Source organism: Pelophylax lessonae (assembly GCF_965119305.1).
Source record: "Pelophylax lessonae genome assembly, chromosome: 9".
In the NCBI taxonomy this organism is placed as follows: Eukaryota; Metazoa; Chordata; class Amphibia; order Anura; family Ranidae; genus Pelophylax; species Pelophylax lessonae.
The window spans coordinates 188,864,985-188,885,698 of record NC_138776.1 but is presented as its reverse complement, the minus strand read 5'-3'; the positions used below and the strand labels follow the sequence as shown (position 1 = coordinate 188,885,698).

Here is a 20,714-nt window from a genome sequence, read left to right as displayed (position 1 = left end):
GGCTGATAATGGAATAAATAGTGCCCAAAAATTGTGATATAAAACTTTATTTTACTAATAAGGTGCTTATTGTGGTATGGGTATATACAGTGATACCCCTCCTCATTAATTCCAGTGATGTTTGACCAGAAACGGTGCGGGTGGTGTTAGTGCCTATACCCGTGGCCCCCCACTAGGTATTGTACTCATCCCTCCGTATTTCCCTTACAACAGGAATGCTGGCTCAGGTGTTATATGGTTCCAATAGGTCCTGGGCGTCTTGGATGTCCGTAGCTGGATGGGCTATGTTTTGCCTTCAAGGGATCTGTTGGGTCTAGTAGGCTCAAACAACAGACAAAAAAGCGCCCCTTAGTGTAGTATGTAGTGATAAGAATAAACGAATGCAGAATAACTCACAGTTTGGATGATCACTGTCAGCGGGGAATGCCGGAACACTTCCGCTTTCCACGGACTGAGCTCCCCTAACCGGAAATGACGTTGATGCTGGGAAAACTCCGCCCCACGCGTTTTGTCATACAGGCGTCATCTGGAGCTGCTCTTTACCTTGATCTGTGATTAGCTTTGTCCTGAAGACACAATGATCACAAATCGTGCCACCTATGCACCCAGGCACGATCACAGGACATCATATGACGCCAGCGGAAAACTGGCCAGCCGTGCTGTAGCCATCACTTGGCTTTGGCACAGTCGGAAAGTGGTAATTAAAGTAGGACTGCATTATTAATTGTGTCTTTTACTTCTCTGCCTGGAGATTAGCTTTAACTTCCCTTCTACACAATTTGGTATTCAAAGAGAACTTTGAGGTTAGGTGAACATTTACTTTAAGTGAACAGCCCCTACTCCTCTACTAATATCTTCCATTAGTAAATCAATACCTTTAGAGATGTAAAATTTGGTCCACAGTGTATAAGTATTCAGAATCTATTTAAGGTTCTCATTTTCCTTGGTCAATATACTAAACTCAAGGTATGAATAACATGCAGACACTTAGAGGTGCCACACATGTACCAACATGTATGTTTTTTATCAGAAACGTGAAACACGGTATGCTCTACAATGCAAATTTCTACCTCGGGACCTAACTTAAGCTTCAAACATTTCATTCATTCTCTCTATCCAATAACTGGTTCACTTAAATTAAGGGACTGAATGGAAAAGCACATCCTCATATCAATGTCAGTATTCAGCATTACCATTTTTTAGCCAGGACCATTTTCTCTCTAAGGAAGCGATTTGAGTTTCTAAATCCACAGTTTTCTTGATGCTCTCCACATCTATGAAGAAAATGTTTAATACTTTTATCTAAAGTACAAAGTCTAAGCACTGTAGAATGATGTTACATATCTGCAAAAAATAATTCTATTCATCTCTACATTTGTATGAGTTTAAGGTGTGTCTTAAAGTGAGTTCGTTATAGATATACTTAAAATATCTGGTACCAACATCCCCGTACTTAAATATAAGTGAAGCTCTGAAATCACAGAGCTCTCGTATACACGAGAGAAAAGGAGGGCTTGGATACACCAATTTGAATGGGACTTTTTACGGTACCAATTAGAAAGATTTAGTAAAGACAAAAAAAATTATAAAATATTATAGATTTTATTCAAAACATTAAAAAATTCATCTTGTTGAGAATTTTAGGATGAATGTTGGTTTACATAGAAAACATACAAGAACATACAGAGACCACATATGTCTATGGACAATTAAATATATCACATGAGTGACTGCGTATACATATATAGGACCATATCAAGTGGCTGATAGTTGCTCAAAAGTGAATAAGCTGTGGGTTCATCCACTATGGCAATATTCAGCGCCCGCCCGACATGTTTCACCACAGGGGCTTCTTCGGGGGATTGCATACAGTATAGTGATGGTCATATTGCTATATAAGTCATAAAACACAAAAAAGAAAAAATGAATCATATTAGAAACAACACAACATCAAAAATTCGCATTGATTATGGTGGTGCATGCCAAAGAGCCGTGCAGGTCCCCAGGGAAGCATAATTCCCTCCACTGCTGAGAGAGCCCCAAACACCGGAGGAAACACCAGAGCATCGTGCACATGCAGGGGCAGACCAGGGGTGTATTGTCATGCTGGGGGGGGACGGGTGCGGGAGCAGATTATGATAGGTAGATCACGAAGATGTGCGGTAAAGGCTTTATATATAGTATCTTAACTGCATGCAACATGCAGGTGAGCCTAACAAGGCATATTATACCTCAATAAGAATTTAACGTGGCATCTTCACGTATGATATATTTAGACGATATTTAACATGTATGGTGATAGAGAGAGTGGGGAGAACAATTACATACAGCCTGCTGGACAGATAGCATCTCCATAGGGTAATTTATAGCCGTGTCATCTAAAATAATAATCCATAGAAAAAGCCACTAGATTAGATCCATGGATTGATAATAGGGAAAAACGACAAACAAAGGCTGTAACATGTGGAGAGTTAAGGGACAGTAATATATATATATATACCTGCGGACAGCTATATATGGCTATAGTTTGTATGGCGGTGTGCCAAGCCGTATGTACAGATAGATTTAGATCAAACTGCTCCAAGTTTGCAGATAGTCCGAGTCTCCAGACCGGGCAGCAATAGGCTATGAAGAGATAGAAACAGGAGCAATAATGCTCAGGATTACCTCCAAATTATCATATGTATGTCCAGAGAGTGGAAGGTATATAGAATTACTCACCAATGCAGGCTATGCGTCTGAAATCCCCACGAACTGACGCCATACTAGATGGCGTTGGTTTATATATCTGCTCCAACCCGACCAACGTACTTCCGAGGAAGTGACGTCGGTCGGGCCCGGTCTCAAACTACGCATGCGTCGATAATACGGCGCATGCGCAGTGCTCAAAAATGGAATCAAGGGATGCCCAAGTTCCTACAGCCGCAGGGGAGCCGGTGGCGCCAATTATGCAACCAAAGCTCTCCTGTGAAGAGACCGCACACCCGTCCCCCACCAGATGGCACCCCTGGGTCCCAGATCATGGCATATCCGCTACAGACGCCACCTCAGGAGCCGAAGCCTCCCCAGCAGGAGATGACCGGCACAGCAACGGCATAAACTCCACCAAAGCGACTACATATTACAGATATAGATCATATGCAGTAATACAATGGCATAGGCAAATGCCTTACCCTGATAAATCATTAAATACAGAATAAACATACATATTTGTATATGCGTATATATTGAGAATGATTAGTTTGTAAATGAGAAATATATGTTAATACATCAAGAGAATAAGAAAATTTGGACTAAGAATATATATGAAAGACAGATAAGTATATGTTAATTAGATTACCGGAAATCAGGCCGATAGGTACTGATTGCCTTTGTGGTTGCACCTATAAAGGACCATGTATGGGTAAGCTGGAGAGTGTGCCAGCAAAGGATTGTGGAGTCACAATAGGGCATCCAACAAAATCCAACAGGCACATTCCCCAGTAAACATGTATAAGGAACTGGACAAAACCGAAAAACAAAGACATGTGGACAGTTAGGATGAACAACAGGGAAAGAGCCTGGACCAGGGAGGGAGAAGGGGGAAGGAATGAAAGGGGGGGGGGGAAGGAATGAAAGGGGGGGGGGAAAGAAAAGAGGAAAAAAGAAAAAGGAAAAAATTCAAGGCAAAGAAGGCTTACATTATTAGGTTAGAGGAACGGTTTGTAGGTGAGCACTTAGTTGATGCCAGGAGATATCGTGGCATCAAGGTACTCGATCCAATACGTTTCTCGTTGTAATATTCTCCTATCCCAATCCCCTCCGCGGGGGTCGGGGGAGACCACCTCAAGGACAAAGAAAGAAATTACTGAGTTGTCATATTTGTGGTACAGGCCAATGTGGCGTGTTACTGTCGTCAGAATTCTGCCTCCCTCAGAATAATAAAGATGGTCACCATGCGCCGTATTATCGACGCATGCGTAGTTTGAGACCGGGCCCGACCGACGTCACTTCCTCGGAAGTACGTTGGTCGGGTTGGAGCAGATATATAAACCAACGCCATCTAGTATGGCGTCAGTTCGTGGGGATGTCAGACGCATAGCCTGCATTGGTGAGTAATTCTATATACCTTCCACTCTCTGGACATACATATGATAATTTGGAGGTAATCCTGAGCATTATTGCTCCTGTTTCTATCTCTTCATAGCCTATTGCTGCCCTGTCTGGAGACTCGGACTATCTGCAAACTTGGAGCAGTTTGATCTAAATCTATCTGTACATACGGCTTGGCACACCGCCATACAAACTATAGCCATATATAGCTGTCCGCAGGTATATATATATATTACTGTCCCTTAACTCTCCACATGTTACAGCCTTTGTTTGTCGTTTTTCCCTATTATCAATCCATGGATCTAATCTAGTGGCTTTTTCTATGGATTATTATTTTAGATGACACGGCTATAAGTTACCCTATGGAGATGCTATCTGTCCAGCAGGCTGTATGTAATTGTTCTCCCCACTCTCTCTATCACCATACATGTTAAATATCGTCTAAATATATAATACGTGAAGATGCCACGTTAAATTCTTATTGAGGTATAATATGCCTTGTTAGGCTCACCTGCATGTTGCATGCAGTTAAGATACTATATATAAAGCCTTTACCGCACATCTTCGTGATCTACCTATCATAATCTGCTCCCGCACCCGTCCCCCCCCAGCATGACAATACACCCCTGGTCTGCCCCTGCATGTGCACGATGCTCTGGTGTTTCCTCCGGTGTTTGGGGCTCTCTCAGCAGTGGAGGGAATTATGCTTCCCTGGGGACCTGCACGGCTCTTTGGCATGCACCACCATAATCAATGCGAATTTTTGATGTTGTGTTGTTCCTAATATGATTCATTTTTTCTTTTTTGTGTTTTATGCCTTATATAGCAATATGACCATCACTATACTGTATGCTATGCCCCGAAGAAGCCCCTGTGGTGAAACATGTCGGGCGGGCGCTGAATATTGCCATAGTGGATGAACCCACAGCTTATTCACTTTTGAGCAACTATCAGCCACTTGATATGGTCCTATATATGTATACGCAGTCACTCATGTGATATATTTCATTGTCCATAGACATATGTGGTCTCTGTATGTTCTTGTATGTTTTCTATGTAAACCAACATTCATCCTAAAATTCTCAACAAGATGAATTTTTTAATGTTTTGAATAAAATCTATAATATTTTATAATTTTTTTTGTCTTTACTAAATCTTTCTAATTGGTACCGTAAAAAGTCCCATTCAAATTGGTGTATCCAAGCCCTCCTTTTCTCTCGTGTATACGAGAGCTCTGTGATTTCAGAGCTTCACTTACATCTCTACATTTGGTTAAGGTTATTTATATTGTGTATAAGAGTGTATCTATTTTTCTTTACATTTTGGCTAGAGTGGGGCAGATCAGAATTCCTGTAAGGTTTTACTGTTTTGGAGGCTCCATTGTACAGATTCCTTCACTTCCTGTCTGATAAAAAGGTTGTCACCAGGACAGGAAATGAGGGGAAATTCCTCTAACAATTCTCAGGCTCATTTTTTTTAGTATTGGATGGAGTGGAGAGGGATAAGACCCCTTGTCAGGTTTTTATTGCTGTCTGTGCCCCTGTTAGGGAGATTTACCCTCTCTATTTGTCTTTTTTACCATTATCATTGAAAGTGAAAGAAAATCCCAGATTTTGGGTTGTCCCCAGAAAAGAAATAGAGGGGAAATCTTCTAATAGGGACACTGGTTCTGGTGACCTTTGACTGGTATTCTAGTCACTGTTTTCCTTTTGTATTGATACATATGCTGAAGGTACCCCACTGACTTGTGAGTTGCCATATTTCTACAGTTTAAACCATTTTACCTCTTTATTAGCACTAAAAAATGACAGGGGTTCTAATCCTTCTCCACTGTTATGCTATGTGATTTGGGACTTGAAACAAATACAGTATAAAGTAGGTATTATCCCAACGTGGCTGGACAGGTGGAAATATACTTTCAAGTACCACTAAAAGCTCTCGTAGGAAGATCTAAACAAAATCAAATACCAGTTCTATGTGATGCACAAGCCTCATAAAGTAGACAACATTTCCTTTACCTAACCTAACTGGGCCAAATTCTCCTTCATTTGGGTCTCACAAGTTCCCCTTCCCATGTACTGCAGCTCACAGCCGGAAGGTTTCTGCAGCACATTCAGTTCTGCCAATCCATAAAGCAGTGGGCAGTACTGGGTGTGCCAGGTGTTGAATGAAAAGCTTACATAGAAGTATAGTAACCTAGAAAAGAACTCTAGGTACTAAAGAGGTTTAATCTCTCCCCAGGTGGCTTTAACAAAACCTTTTTAGACAGAACAAACCATGAAGGCATGTATTCAAATTGAAAAAACAACTTTATTATCAAAAGGTAAAAATATCAAAGAATAATATTCATCAAGACGTATATATTAGGGTGTATGGTTCCTGCACTATCGTGGAGTCTCTACCAACCATCCAAATGCTGCATCACATAAACTGATACTATAAAACAGACACATATATAGGTATTGGGGGGGGGGGGGGGGGATGGTGTGATGCGCTTCGGGGTGTTCTGAATATTATATAAAGTGCTTATGTGTAATATACCACCTAATAATCAATTAAAATTATTATAAAATCCTATTACATATGCTTCATTCCAAAATTCATACATACATCCTTAGTTCATATAAATATAAAGTGCTTGTGTAAATATCCCATTCAGATAATATTATTACCAAAAGTGAATAAGTGCTTCTTATGTAGAGAAAAATATAACAAAGTGCTCTGTGCATCCAGTGCCAATATAAATATCTTTTCAACAGTGAAAAAAATATATATATGTATACATCACATATGTGCAAATAACAAATAAATGTAGCAATGAGTGTCCAATCCAAATAGTGCGCCAAACAGTTCCAGATATTATCTGGTTGTACCAGATAGCTTTATATACAGATAAATAAATAAATAATGGTGTGAACCTTGTTCAGTGATTCCACTTCTAGGTGTGCTATATTCTCACCTCAAAAAAGAAAATAATACGCCTGTATTATTTAGCCGGGGTTGGTGGTTGTTCCTCTCCCTCCTCTATTCCAGCATGGTAGAGGAAGCAGAGCCGATGTATAGCACCAGCTCTTGTCACAGGCGGAGTGATACCAAATGTACTCCGCCTCTGCCTGTGACAGGAGCGATACAGGAAGCATTGGCTCTGCTCTCTACTGCAGCCACATGTTTCCTTCAGTGCCACTCCTGTCACAGATCTACACTGATGCTCAGGGATGGACGGTCGCTTGAGAACCAGCCAGCAGTACCCACCAACAGTACCAGCCAGCAGTACCAGCCAGTAAAGCCAGCCAGCAGTACCCACCCACACTACCCGCCAGCAGTACCAGCCAGTAAAACCAGCCAGTAGTACTTATCAACAGTACCCACCAGAAGTACTAGCCAGCAGTACCAGCCAGTAGTACCCAACAGCAGTATCAGCCAGCAGTACCCACCAGCAATACCAGATAGCAGTACCAGCCAGCATTACCCACTAACAGTACCAGCCAGAAGTACCCACCAGCAGTACCTGCCAGCAGTACCAGCCAGTATTACCCACCAACAGTACCAGTCAGCAGTACCAGCCAGCAGTACCCACCAGCAGTACCAGCTGGTGATACCAGCCAGCAGTACCCACCAGCAGTAGCAGCCAGCAGCACCAGCCAGTAGTACCAGCCAGCAATACCAGCCAGTAGTAACAGCCAGCAGTACTCAGCAACAGTACCAGTCAGCAGTGCCCACCAACAGTACCATCCAGCAGTACCTGCCAGCAGTACCAGCCAGCAGTACCAGCCAGTGGTACCTGCCAGCAGTACCTGCCAGTAGTTCCGGCAAGTGGTACCTGCCAGCAGTACCTGCCAGTAGTACCAGCCAGCAGTACCCACCAACAGCACCAGCCAGAAGTACCAGCTAGCTGTACCAGCCAGTAGTACCAGCCGCAGTACCCACCAATAGTAGCAGCCAGCAGTACCCACCAGGAGTACCAGCCAGTGTTACCCACCAACAGTACCCTCCAGCAGTACCCATCAACAATACTATCCAGCAGTACCAGCCAGTAGTACCAGCTAGCAATACCAGCCAGTAGTACCAGCCAACAGTACCAGTCAGCAGTAACAGCCAGCAGTACCCACCAACAGCACCAGCCAGCAGTACCTACCTGCAGCACCTGCCAGCAGTACCCACCAGCAGCACCTGCCAACAGTACCAGCCAGCAGTATCCACCAGCAGTACCTGCCAGTAGTACCATGCAACAGCACAAGCCAACAGTACCCACCAGCAGTACCAGCCAGCAGTACCGACCAACAGTACCTGCCAGCAGTACCAGCCAGCAGTACCAGCCAACAGTATCCACTAGCAGTACCAGCTAGCAGTACCAGCCAGTAGTACCAGCTAGTAGTACCCACCAGCAGTACCTGCCAGCAGTGCCAGCCAGTAATACCAGCCAGCAGTACCAGCCAGCAGTATCTGCTGCAAAACCCACCAACAGTACCAGCCAGCAGTACCAGCCAGAATTACCCACTAACAGTACCCACTAGCAGTACCCACCAGCAGTGTCAGCCAGTAGTACCAGCCAGCAGTACCCACCAGCAGCACCTGCCAGCAGGACCAGCCAGCAGTACCCGCCAGCAGTACTATCCAGAAGTACCCACCAACAGTACCAGCCAGTAGTAATAACTTAGTTATTGTCCCATTGCTATGAAGTTATACAATAATGAATAATTCAAATATAATATACTATTTACCAAAAATGTAGCTACACAATCATACACATGTATGCATACATACATGCACATACTCCCCTAGACCAAACAAAAGGTAATACAAAACAAAGAAATCAATAATAAAATTAATAAACAAGCAATATTAATTCAAACACCTTCATTTTTGTACCTTGTAAACATCATCTCTTTAAGTTACAGTTCAAGTTTGCTGTGAGATTTGCAGTTTTGCCACACAAAGTGCAATAAATGTCATCATCATGTACCTGGAAGAAAGATTGACACTTGATCACAGTCGGGGTAAGAAATGCTAGAACAAGTGGGAGCAATGCAACAAGAGCTGCTGCTTTATATTTTACTGGTACATGACGTTTTTAAATTTTTTTCTATAAACTGGATTTGAAGTTTAAACATAGTTTGGTTATTGGCCTTCTTTTCCCAGATATCTCTGCTTGTGCCTCCATTCTCTACACTCCTGCTTTATTAGGCCCACTTTTTTAATTTTCTGTATTACTTTTTTTACTTTGTTTTATAACTCCTCTGTATCTCTGTTTTCTTCATGACCTATTAGCTACTCCCAATACTTATAGTGCATTAAGGATGTTATGCCTTATAATGCTGTCCCTTTTGTGCAGCCTTGGCGCTGTTATCTGCCTATGTTTAGTAAAAAAAAAAAAAACATCTGCTCCTAGAATAGGCAACAGCTGACTTCCCAATAGGGGTACAGAATACATAGACATTTAAAAAGGTTTACTGAATACAATGAAAATAAAAAGTGACATTTCCACTCATCACCATAGGTAGGCTTTTGTCAGCTATTCACTTAGTCCTAGAGGAACATTTATGAATTCTTTTGTAAAGCAAGGAAATGCTAAACAGGAGCAGTGGGATAGAAGTTGTGACAGATTTATTAACAGCTTGGTTAATAAATTCCTCCCTCTTCTAATTTAAACAGTAGCAATGGTAAAAATAAAACCTGGAGTAGTTTTTTCTTCAATCAGTTTGCAGATGAAAGATAACATTGTGCTTTCAGTTCATCTCAGAGAAGTGACAAGAACATTGCAATTCTGGAAAGATCAAAATGTATCTTCTGTACTTGTGGAAAATGTGAAAATGCCCAGAACCTGAATTGATAGGGATGAGCTTGAAAATTCATCAAGCTTAAAGTGCTACTAAAGAATCCTGTATTACAGGCTAAACCAGTACCAAATCCAGTTCTATATAATGGATATTTAGGCAAGTGCAGTCTATACTCCCCCCTGCAGGTGGAGATCGAACGAAGCAGCAATGCAAAAGGTTCATCAAAAAGGGGCAGCAATGCAAAAGGGGAAGGAAGTTGTAAAGAACTTGGTACCTCTATGTACCTCTTTCTGTGGTCTCAAAGAGACAGCTGTCTGGACAGTCTGATTGGACACTGGTGCCTCACGTGACTCCAGCGGCTATCTTGGGCCAGTCAGAGTCTATTTAATACTCTGGCTCCATTCCTCCACACCTTTTGCGAGTGGCTAGTGTAGGGACCAGTGATGGGCTGGATGTTCGAGTCAAACGTAAGTTTGACTCAAACATTGGGTGTTAGTGTTTTCGCTGAACACATGAACACCTGGGGTGCTCAGTGGGCAGTTCACCCGCCGACGTGTGCCCCATAATGCACTGCACGATTGCAGTGCATTAAGTGCTTGTGATTGGCCAAAGCATGCACCTGACCTGTATGCTTTGGCCAATCACAGCACCATGTCCTGTCAGAGCCATGATTGGCCAAAGGCAGGGCGCCTTTAGCCAATCATGGCTCAGGGGCTAAGTCCATGCCCTACACTATATAAGGCTGCTTACACGCCAGCCCTGTGTAGTGTGTTAGAAGTGGAGATTAGGAGTGGAGATTGGGCAGGAAGTTAGTGGATTGTGCTTCCAGTCAGTGTAGTGCTGTGCTGTGATTTTTGTGTAACACAGTGTAGTGGTGCCACTGATGTGTTGGTGTATACAACACTTTTGTCACCCCACTGATCTCATTTCTTTATCAATATATATATATATTTATATATATATATATATATATATATATATATATATATATATATATATATATTTTTTTTTTTTTCTTCTTTTTCTTTTGTAGCATCAGGTTGTGTTGCTGCAATATTAGTACTCCTTGTTCTGTGTCGCAGGTGCTATTCCTTCTGATTTTTTTTCACAGCACAGCAGCATTAATAGTATTAAGAGCATATTTGCTGTCCCCTGTTCTGCATCATAGGTGCTATTCTTTCTGTGTCAGCAGGGTTTTTTTTGTGGTGCAGCAGCACGAATAATATTTAGGGCATATTTGCTGCCCCCTCTTCTGCATCGCAGATGCTATTCCTTCTGTGTCATCAGTGTGTTTTTATTTATTTTTTTCGTATCACAGCAGTACTAATAATATTTATGGCATAATTGCTGTCCCCCCTTCTGTGTTGCAGGTGCTATTCCTTCTGCGTAAGCAATGTGTGTGTTTTGTTTCGTGGCACAGCAGCACTAATATTATTTAGGGCATAATTCCTGTCCCTTCTTTTGCATCGGAGGTGCCATTCCTTCTGTGTCAGCAGGGGTTTTCTTTTTATTTGGTGGTGCGGCAGCACTAATATTATTTAGGGCAAAATTGTTGCCCCCCTTTCTGTGTCGCAGGTGCTATTACTTCTGCGTCAGCGGGGGTTTTCTTTTTTTTGGCTTTATACATTTTTTCTTTATTAAAAAAAAAACTATAATAAAACGGTTTGTAGTACACAAAAGTATTGCATAAAAGTATTGCACCCAAGCACAATTTTCCCTTCCCACACTCTATAATAAAAAGTTATAAAAATCCCCCCAAAAATATAAAAAACAATAATAAAACAGTTTATAGTGCACCAAGAACAAAAGTATTGCACCAAAGCACAATCTTTCCATCCCACACTCTATAATAAAAATTTAACCCCCCCCCCCCAAAAAAAAAAAAAAATACCCATCATGTCCAAAAGGCCAACAAGAAGAGGCAGATGCTCACAGGCCACTAAAAGAGGGAAAGCAGCCTCTATCTACAGTGAAAAGTGGTGGTCACGGACATAGTGCATCCTCTGCAGGTGGGGCACATTTGTCCTTTTTTTCCGGTGCTGGCAGTGTTACTGAACCACAACAAGCAGAGTTGGTGGAGTGGATAACTAAGCCATCCTCCTCATCCTCTTTCACCCAGGCTCATACTAGTTTTCCTTCCATTGCAGATGCCAAAGCGGTCTATTCCACAGGCTCCTTGTCCACAGCTACTCTTTCCGTAGCACCACCATCATGCACGGAGGAGTCATCTGAATTATTCGATCATAGTGTCAGTTACATTCTGCTGGAGGATGCGCAGCAATTTGAATGCTCCGATGTTGGTTCCCAGGTTGAGGAAGGGAATAACGTGAGCCTAGAGAGAGGGGGTGCCAATGATGGACAAGAAACTAGCAGTCATGTTCCCCCAGCTGCAGCATACTGCCAAGTTTTCTCCAGTGACGAGGAGGGAGGAGATGATGAGATCACTGACTACTTCGGTGCCTGAGAGAATAGAGGAGGAAAGTGAGAAGGAGGAGGAACAACTCCAATGAGGCAGGATGTCCTCTAGGGGGCGGCTTAAGAGCTCCACAGGTGCAGGGCGCTGATAACTCCCCGCTGACTTCCAAAAGTTGATTGGTGTGGGCTTTTTTCAACACATGTGCAGCAGACCGCAGCATAGCCGGACCCAGTCACTTGGGTACCACATGCTTGACAGGACAAATGAGGACCTGCCACGCAGTCTGTTGGCAACAGCACCTGAAAGACCCATATCATAAAAAAATGAAGACTTCTCCTTACTCCTCATCTGGGATCTCTACCCCTACTATACCTCAAGTCTTCTCAAAAACCTGCACTGAGAGGGATGATGGTATAGCAATGGGTGCCACAGGTACTTACACCGAATCTGCTAGCAGTACCACAGTGGCAGGTTCCAAAAATATGTTTCTTTTTATATAAGGCCATTCCAGCTCTGCACCATAATGTGGAAGGCAATGTTTTGGCCTCCCTGGACAGAGCGTTTAGCAGCAAGGTTAACATTACTGCTGACTCGTGGTCCAGCAGGCATGGTCGGGGACATTATATTTCATTCACGGCGGACCGGGTAAATCTGCTGGCAGATGGGAAGGATGCAGGACAGGGTTCAGTGCTGGAGCTTGTTCCACCACCATGCCTCCAAAAATTCTGCCACATCTGTCTGCTCTTCCCCTCTCTCCTCTTCTTCCTCTATGGCCTCTTCTGCTGAATTGTCTTCTGAACCAGCAGTGCTGCCTACACCTTCAAGGGGCTACACAAGCAGTCAGGCTAAAAGATGGCATGCATTGCTTCAGTTGGTCTGTCTAGGGGACAGGAGCCACATCGGTGCAGAGATTCTGTCAGCTCTGCAGGGGCAGACTCAGAAGTGGTTGACACCACGGCAGCTTGAGCCAGGAATGGTTGAATGTGACAATGGCACCAACCTTATCTCTGCCCCCTGACAGGGACACTTGACACATGTTCCATACTTGGCACATGTCCTGAATTTGGTGATGCAGCGTTTCTTGAACAGGTACCCGGGCTTACAAGATCTTCTGAGGCAGGCCAGAAAAGTCTGTGGCCATTTCCGGCAGTCATACATTGCTACTACTTGGCTGGCTGACATTCAACCTGCCCACCAACCACCTCATTTGTAACATGCCCACCGGGTGGAACTCAACATTGACAATGTTGCAGTGGCTACACACAGCAGAGTGCATCAACGAGTACCTGTGTGAATATGGCTCAAGGACAGGGTCAGGGGAGCTTGGCTTCTTTTCACAATGCCAGTGGCTACTAATAAAGGATGCATGCACTGTCCGGTCACCATTTGAGAAGGCCACAAGGATGGTGAGCTGTGACGATGCATGCATCAGGGACACTATGCCTCTAGTCTTCATGCTAGAGCACACACTTCATGGAATGATGGACAGGGCATTTGAGGCAGAACAGTGGGAGGAAGAGGAGGATTTCCTTTCCTCACAAGGCCCCCTTTATACAGATACTATTCCTGCGGAGCCACAAAACACACAGGAGGAGGCAGGGGGATTGTGGCAGCATGGATATAGAGAATATCATACAGCGCTCTTTAAGAGATGGTTTTCATTCCCCAGAAACCACAGGAGTTGTACATGGCTGGGGAGAGGTTAGTCCTGACGCCATCCTTAGTGACCCATGGGACTCAAAATCTCATGCCTACTCAAACTTACGCTGCATGAGCTCCCTGATTCTGCAAAGCCTGCGAAAGGACCCGAGGATTCATGGCAACCCTTCTTGATCCCCATTACAAGGGTAAAGTTGCAGAGCTCAGCCTGCCTTCACAGAGGGAGCAGAGGATGAAACATCTTGAGGACGCCTTGAAGAAAAATTTGTGTAACACCTTTTCAGACACTGGGAGGTTACCATTTCCTGGACAACGTGTTTCTGTGGCTTTGTTCTGTCAAAGGAGGAGCAGTGGATAAGGCGGCCGGCTGACCGATGTCTTTAAACAATTCTTTACTCCTCAGCGCCCAGGGCTGTTAGGTTTAAGCAACCATCAGCAGCATCTGCATCATTTGGTGCAGGATTATCTAGGAGCAAGAGCAGACTTAGGGACCTTTCCAACTGAGCATCCACTGGGTTACTGAGTCTTGAGGATGGATCACTGGCCAGAACTTGCTCAAAAATGCAATCGAGCTACTGGCCTGTCCTGCTTCCAGCGTGCTTTCCGAACTGACATTCAGTGCTGCTGGAGGTTTTGTGATGGATAAAAGTGCGCATCTCCATTGACAGACTCCATTGACCGACTGACATTTATCAAAATGAATCAGTCCTGGATCAACAGCAGCTATCAAGCCCCTGATGCTGATGTCACTGATTGAATTTGCTAGGGATATGGGATCCCTTGAAGACTGCCTATGCTGCCTATCCTATTTCTGAATCTTGATCATGCTAGCTTCAAACAATGTTTTTGGTTTAGGGCACCACCAACATCCAAGGCCCAATTTTTCTGCACGTTTGACAGGTGCATGCAATTTTTTCCCCCCAATTTTTGACAGCAGGGCCCCTTCCTGTGCCCAGCAAGAGTAACTGTGGGGGGTTACAATATTCAGGCACCACCAACACCCAAGGCCCAATTTTTCTGCACCTGTTTGACAGGTACATCTTATTAGTTTTTTTTTTCTAATTTTTATTTTTTTTTTTGAGTTTAAAGATGTAAGCATTTAATGAGACTTCAGACTAAAACAAACTTAGTCAAAGAGCCAAAAGCCCATATCATCATCGGATTCTTCAGATTCTTCCTTTTCCTCTTTGGCTGGTGCAGCTGAAGCAGCCGGAGCAGCAGCTGTCTCAGCAGCAGGAGCAGCAACCACAAAGGCTGATGGGTCTGCCAAGAAAGCCTTGACCTCATCTGCCAATGGAAAGCTGTAATCTGTTTCCACAGCAAGAGCAAGAACTAGTTTATACCCATTGACGATAGAGTGAGGTATAGAGGCAATAGTGGGATATCCAATTTGAAGGCAGACACTGGCAATGTTGCGAACACCCTCTAAAAAGCGAGTACGCAGAGCATCTTCAGTGATATCCAGAACCTCTGGGCTGTAGATGCTGCCGTTGTCATATACTTGTTGGATGATCAAACCAAAAGAGAAGGGGGAAATGTTGAGCATGTTCAGCAGGGTGGCTTCGCTGGCACCTACTTTATCTCCAGTCTTAATTAGCTGTACATCACTCAAGATTTCAATAGTTCCTCTAGAGATTTTCGTGGTGATTCCCAAAGCCTGGAAGAAGGATGTCTTCTCAGGGCCCAAACCAGTGTTCTGAGCAGGCACTGTGACATCACAGGGGGCAATGGCACCTGCACGAGCAGAAGCTGGCACCTTGTTTGCCAACAACATATCTCGTACTTCAGTGAGATCCTCCTTAGTGAAAACAAAGCCCACATTCCCCTTTATGTGAGGCAAAAGCTTCTCCAGAGCCGAGTTGTTTTCCAAGTGACCACGGATTGCCTTGCGCATCATGGTGTTCTTTCCCATAAGGACAACAGCTTTTCCTCGCAGGGACATACGGATTTGTTGCATTTGCTTTGAACCAACATTGTCCGCCCCCACGATAAAACATTTTGGGTAATCATCCAGCAGTTGAATGATTTTTAGAAAGTAGTTGGACTTCCATGTCGCCCTGTCTTCCCTGGGCATCTTGACAGTGCTTCCAAGGATTGCCACAAAAAGGGTTTAAAGACCTGACCTCACGCTAGGGCTCCGGAAAGCGAAAGAGCTTTTTTTTTTTTTCTAATTTTTAACAGCAGGGCCCATGCCTGTGCCCAGCAAGAGTAACTGTGAGGGGTACAGTGTTCAGACACCACCAACACCCAATTTCCCTGCACCTGTTTGACAGGTGCATGTAATTTAAACATTTTTTAATCACATTTTTAACAGCAGGGCCCATTCCTGTGTCCAGCAAGAGTAACTGTGAGGGGTTATAGTGTTCAGGCACCACCAACACCTAGGGCCCAATTTTTCCACTAGGGATGAGCGAATGGTTTGGGCCGAGTTGGAAACTAAACATCGCCCATTCAGGTACTTGCCTAACACCTGAACTTTCTCAGGCACTTAGCGGGATGTTCACCAGTCGAGCGCACAGTCAATAGGTTGTTAAGGATTCCTTGCTAAGAGCTGAATTTAAAAAAAAATATTTAAAAAGAAAATGTAAATTTAAAAAAATTTGGGCAAAAACAGCTTGGAGATGTGGAGAAGGCATTCAACAGAGTGGCTTGGGACTTCATGACACTGGGCACTGAAAGCCCTTGGCCTCCGAAACCATATGCTAAACTTTATACTTGCAAAAACAAGGAAAATAAATTGGGACTTTGAATGAGGTCAACTGGACAAATACATTTATTAAAAAAGTCACATATACAACCGATAAGGACACATACAGAGAAATGACATACAGTAGATTATAAAATTCATATTAAATAAGAATAAATACAATATTACAAGGATCAAACATAGATCTCAAGGGGGTATAACAAATTCAATATGACATCATGCTCTCTGTAGGCTCACAGTCTCTAATTGTATCAAACTTGGAAAAACATCTGAGTTATTGTAGGCTCGACACGTTTCTTGGACCTCCGTCCATTCATCAGGAGCTTAAATATAGGTTGTATATCTGAAATTGATAATCTAAGTTATAACGAGGTATAATTTAGGAATAATTGAATTGTAGTATAATAGAAAAAGAAAAAAATAGGTAGAAAAGACACTACCTTGAGTAATATCATATGTTTAAAAAAACAACACAATCCAATCCTGGAAAGGGAGGGTGGGTCCGATCCGGAGAGCGCCTGGCCCGGGGCTGAGGCATGAACAACACCCAGCATAAGAGGGGGGGAGGCAGCAGGAAGAAGGAAACCATATGTGAAGTGAGAAACAAGAGTTCAAAGGCAGCACTCCGAGGAATGGCATTGGAGGCACGCTGGGACCAAAAAAAATTGAAAAGTGTATATATATATATATATATATATATATATATATATATATATATATATATATATATATATATATATATTTTTTATATATATATACAGTGGGTACGGAAAGTATTCAGACCCCCTTAAATTTTTCACTCTTTGTTATATTGCAGCCATTTGCTAAAATCATTTAGGTTTATTCTTCTTCCTCATGAATGTACACATAGCACCCCATACTGACAGAAAAACACAGAATTGTTGACATTGTTGCAGATTTATTAAAAAAGAAAAACGGAAATATCACATGGTCCTAAGTATTCAGACCCTTTGCTCAGTATTTAGTAGAAGCCCCCTTTTGATCTAATACAGCCAGGAGTCTTTTTGGGAAAGATGCAACAAGTCTTTCACACCTGGATTTGGGGATCCTCTGCCATTCCTCCTTGCAGATCCTCTCCAGTTCTGTCAGGTTGGATGGTAAACGTTGGTGGACAGCCATTTTTAGGTCTCTCCAGAGATGCTCAATTGGGTTTAAGTCCGGGCTCTGGCTGGGCCATTCAAGAACAGTCACGGAGTTGTTGTGAAGCCACTCCTTCGTTATTTTAGCTGTGTGCTTAGGGTCATTGTCTTGTTGGAAGGTAAACCTTCGGCCCAGTCTGAGGTCCAGAGCACTCTGGAGAAGGTTTTTGTCCAGGATATCCCTGTACTTGGCCGCATTCATCTTTCCCTCAATTGCAACGTCCTGTCGTCCTGTCCCTGCAGCTGAAAAACACCCCCACAGCATGATGCTGCCACCACCATGCTTCACTGTTGGGACTGTATTGGACAGGTGATGAGCAGTGCCTGGTTTTCTCCACACATACCGCTTAGAATTAAGGCCAAAAAGTTCTATTTTGGTCTCATCAGACCAGAGAATCTTATTTCTCACCATCTTGGAGTCCTTCAGGTGTTTTTTTTAGCAAACTCCATGCGGGCTTTCAAGTGTCTTACACTGAGGAGAGGCTTCCGTTGGGCCACTCTGCCATAAAGCCCTGACTGGTGGAGGGCTGCAGTGATGGTTGACTTTCTACAACTTTCTCCCATCTCCTGACTGCATCTCTGGAGCTCAGCCACAGTGATCTTTGGGTTCTTCTTTACCTCTCTCACCAAGGCTCTTCTCCCCCGATAGCTCAGTTTGGCCGTACGGCCAGCTCTAGGAAGGGTTCTGGTCGTCCCAAACGTCTTCCATTTGAGGATTATGGAGGCCACTGTGCTCTTAGGAACCTTAAGTGCAGCAGAAATCTTTTTGTAACCTTGGCCAGATCTGTGCCTTGCCACAATTCTGTCTCTGAACTCTTCAGGCAGTTCCTTTGACCTCATGATTCTCATTTGCTCTGACATGCATTGTGATCTGGAAGGTCTTATATAGACAGGTGTGTGGCTTTCCTAATCAAGTCCAATCAGTATAATCAAACACAGCTGGACTCAAATGAAGGTGTAGAACCATCTCAAGGATGATCAGAAGAAATGGAAAGCACCTGAGTTAAATATATGAGTGTCACAGCAAAGGGTCTGAATACTTAGGACCATGTGATATTTCAGTTTTTCTTTTTTAATAAATCTGCAACAATGTCAACAATTCTGTGTTTTTCTGTCAGTATGGGGTGCTATGTGTACATTCATGAGGAAGAAGAATGAACCTAAATGATTTTAGCAAATGGCTGCAATATAACAAAGAGTGAAAAATTTAAGGGGGTCTGAATACTTTCCGTACCCACTGTATATATATATATATATATATATATATATATATATATATATATATATATATATGTATGTATTAGGTCATTAAAAGGGGAAAATCAATCTCAAAATTCATATAGGTAGACAAGTAAGATCATTTAGACAAGTTAGCCCAGGCAAGGTGCCGGGAATACAGCCAACGAAATACCATCCTAGTAAAAAGTGCCAAGAAATAGTACGTAGAGCTAGTGCATCCATATGAAACTGAAACAAGAAGAATAGGGGAAGGACTTGCATCCATATAAACTTAAATTAGGAAAATAGAGAAAAAAAGATATGCAGAGAGGTGAGAAAGGGGAGAAGAGAAAGAAACCAATTGACAGGCGCTGGGTGCCAGTTGGAATACTAAGAGAGAAAGAGAAAGGTAAAAGAAGATCGTGGTAAAAGTTATTCACAAATGCCCCCCAGCATCCCATGCTTATATCAACCAAAAGTGTAGTGCTCAAAAGAGTGCATAAGTAACTAGAGATAAAAGCTAGATGGGAAGATATTACCAGGAATGCCAATTCAATTAAGTGAAGGAGTTTTCAAGGAAGACTAATGAAGATGAAGACTGAACAGGTCCAAGCATCATGCTCCGATATGCAAAGGTGAGTCCACGCCAACGCCATGCAAGCGTCATGTATATATGGACGGAAAATGTACCTCCCACATCCGGTCAGTCAGACCGGATATGGGTCAGAACATACCGCCAGTAGCGTCACTTGGCGGGTGCGGGGAGGGCGGTCCGCACCGGGTGACACCCGCCAGAGGGGTGACACCACCTAAGCCTGAACCTCCTCCCAACCTTCCTGAAATGCCCGCAGCGTGTGCAGGCAGCGGGTTGTCTACACGCCGCGGCAACACTTTGTATGTTGGCCGGGACGTCTCTCCAGCTGCCTGCAGTCTTCTCTTGTCACTGTGTACGGACTCGGAGTACACTGAAGCCGCCCCTCCCCTTCTTGCTGTGATGTTTACTTCCTTTCCTGACTGTACACAGAGCAGAAGGGGGGAGGAGGCACACCACGCTGCTTGAATGGCATTCTCCGTCAGGATAAGAGAAGCTGGGACAGATAAATTGCAGGTAACCCTTCCACTGCTGCCACTTTATCACTGGAAGGGATCATCCATGTTCTTTTTAACTTAAAAAAAATTGAACTTCAACAGTATTTTACATTTAGGAGAGTGCTGCTGTAATATACCATGTACTATGCATCCAGTCTCTTGTACACTACAGAAGCATGCTCCCAGTCTCAAACAACCCCTGTATAATGTCCGCAGTCTCTGTCCGTCTCCTGTATAATGTCCGCAGTCTCTGTCTGTCTCCTGTATAATGTCCGCAGTCTCTGTCCGTCTCCTGTATAATGTCCGCAGTCTCTGTCTGTCTCCTGTATAATGTCCGCAGTCTCTGACCGTCTCTTGTATAATGTCCGCAGTCTCTGACCGTCTCCTGTATAATGTCCGCAGTCTCTGTCCGTCTCCTGTATAATGTCCGCAGTCTCTGTCCGTCTCCTGTATAATGTCCGCAGTCTCTGTCCGTCTCCTGTATAATGTCCGCAGTCTCTGTCCATCTCCTGTATAATGTCCGCAGTCTCTGTCCGTCTCCTGTATAATGTCCGCAGTCTCTGTCCGTCTCCTGTATAATGTCCGCAGTCTCTGTC

At 43.5% G+C, this 20,714-nt stretch overlaps 2 protein-coding genes and 1 long non-coding RNA gene across 4 annotated transcripts in view; 1 reads left to right on the top strand and 2 right to left on the bottom strand.

Annotated features, from left to right (window-relative positions):
- The window catches only part of LOC309563616, a 166,314-nt gene that overhangs the window by 34,831 nt on the left and 110,769 nt on the right, over positions 1-20,714 (top strand). The gene's annotated exons all lie outside the window — the stretch shown is intronic.
- Positions 1-20,714, bottom strand: part of LOC309563612 (pulmonary surfactant-associated protein D-like) — a 103,814-nt gene that overhangs the window by 36,440 nt on the left and 46,660 nt on the right. The window contains exon 4 of one of the 2 annotated variants that reach the window (XM_082268115.1): positions 1,194-1,274. The exons of the other annotated variant lie outside the window; for it this stretch is intronic. Coding sequence (XP_082124241.1) covers positions 1,194-1,274 — 81 coding nt within the window. The remainder of the gene's footprint in view (positions 1-1,193; positions 1,275-20,714) is intronic. 2 annotated transcript variants of the gene reach the window in all.
- LOC309563611 (large ribosomal subunit protein uL10-like) lies at positions 15,056-16,103 on the bottom strand. Its single transcript, XM_082268114.1, has one exon. The coding sequence runs from the start codon at positions 16,016-16,018 to the stop codon at positions 15,071-15,073; it is 948 nt and encodes a 315-aa protein (XP_082124240.1). The 5' UTR covers positions 16,019-16,103; the 3' UTR covers positions 15,056-15,070.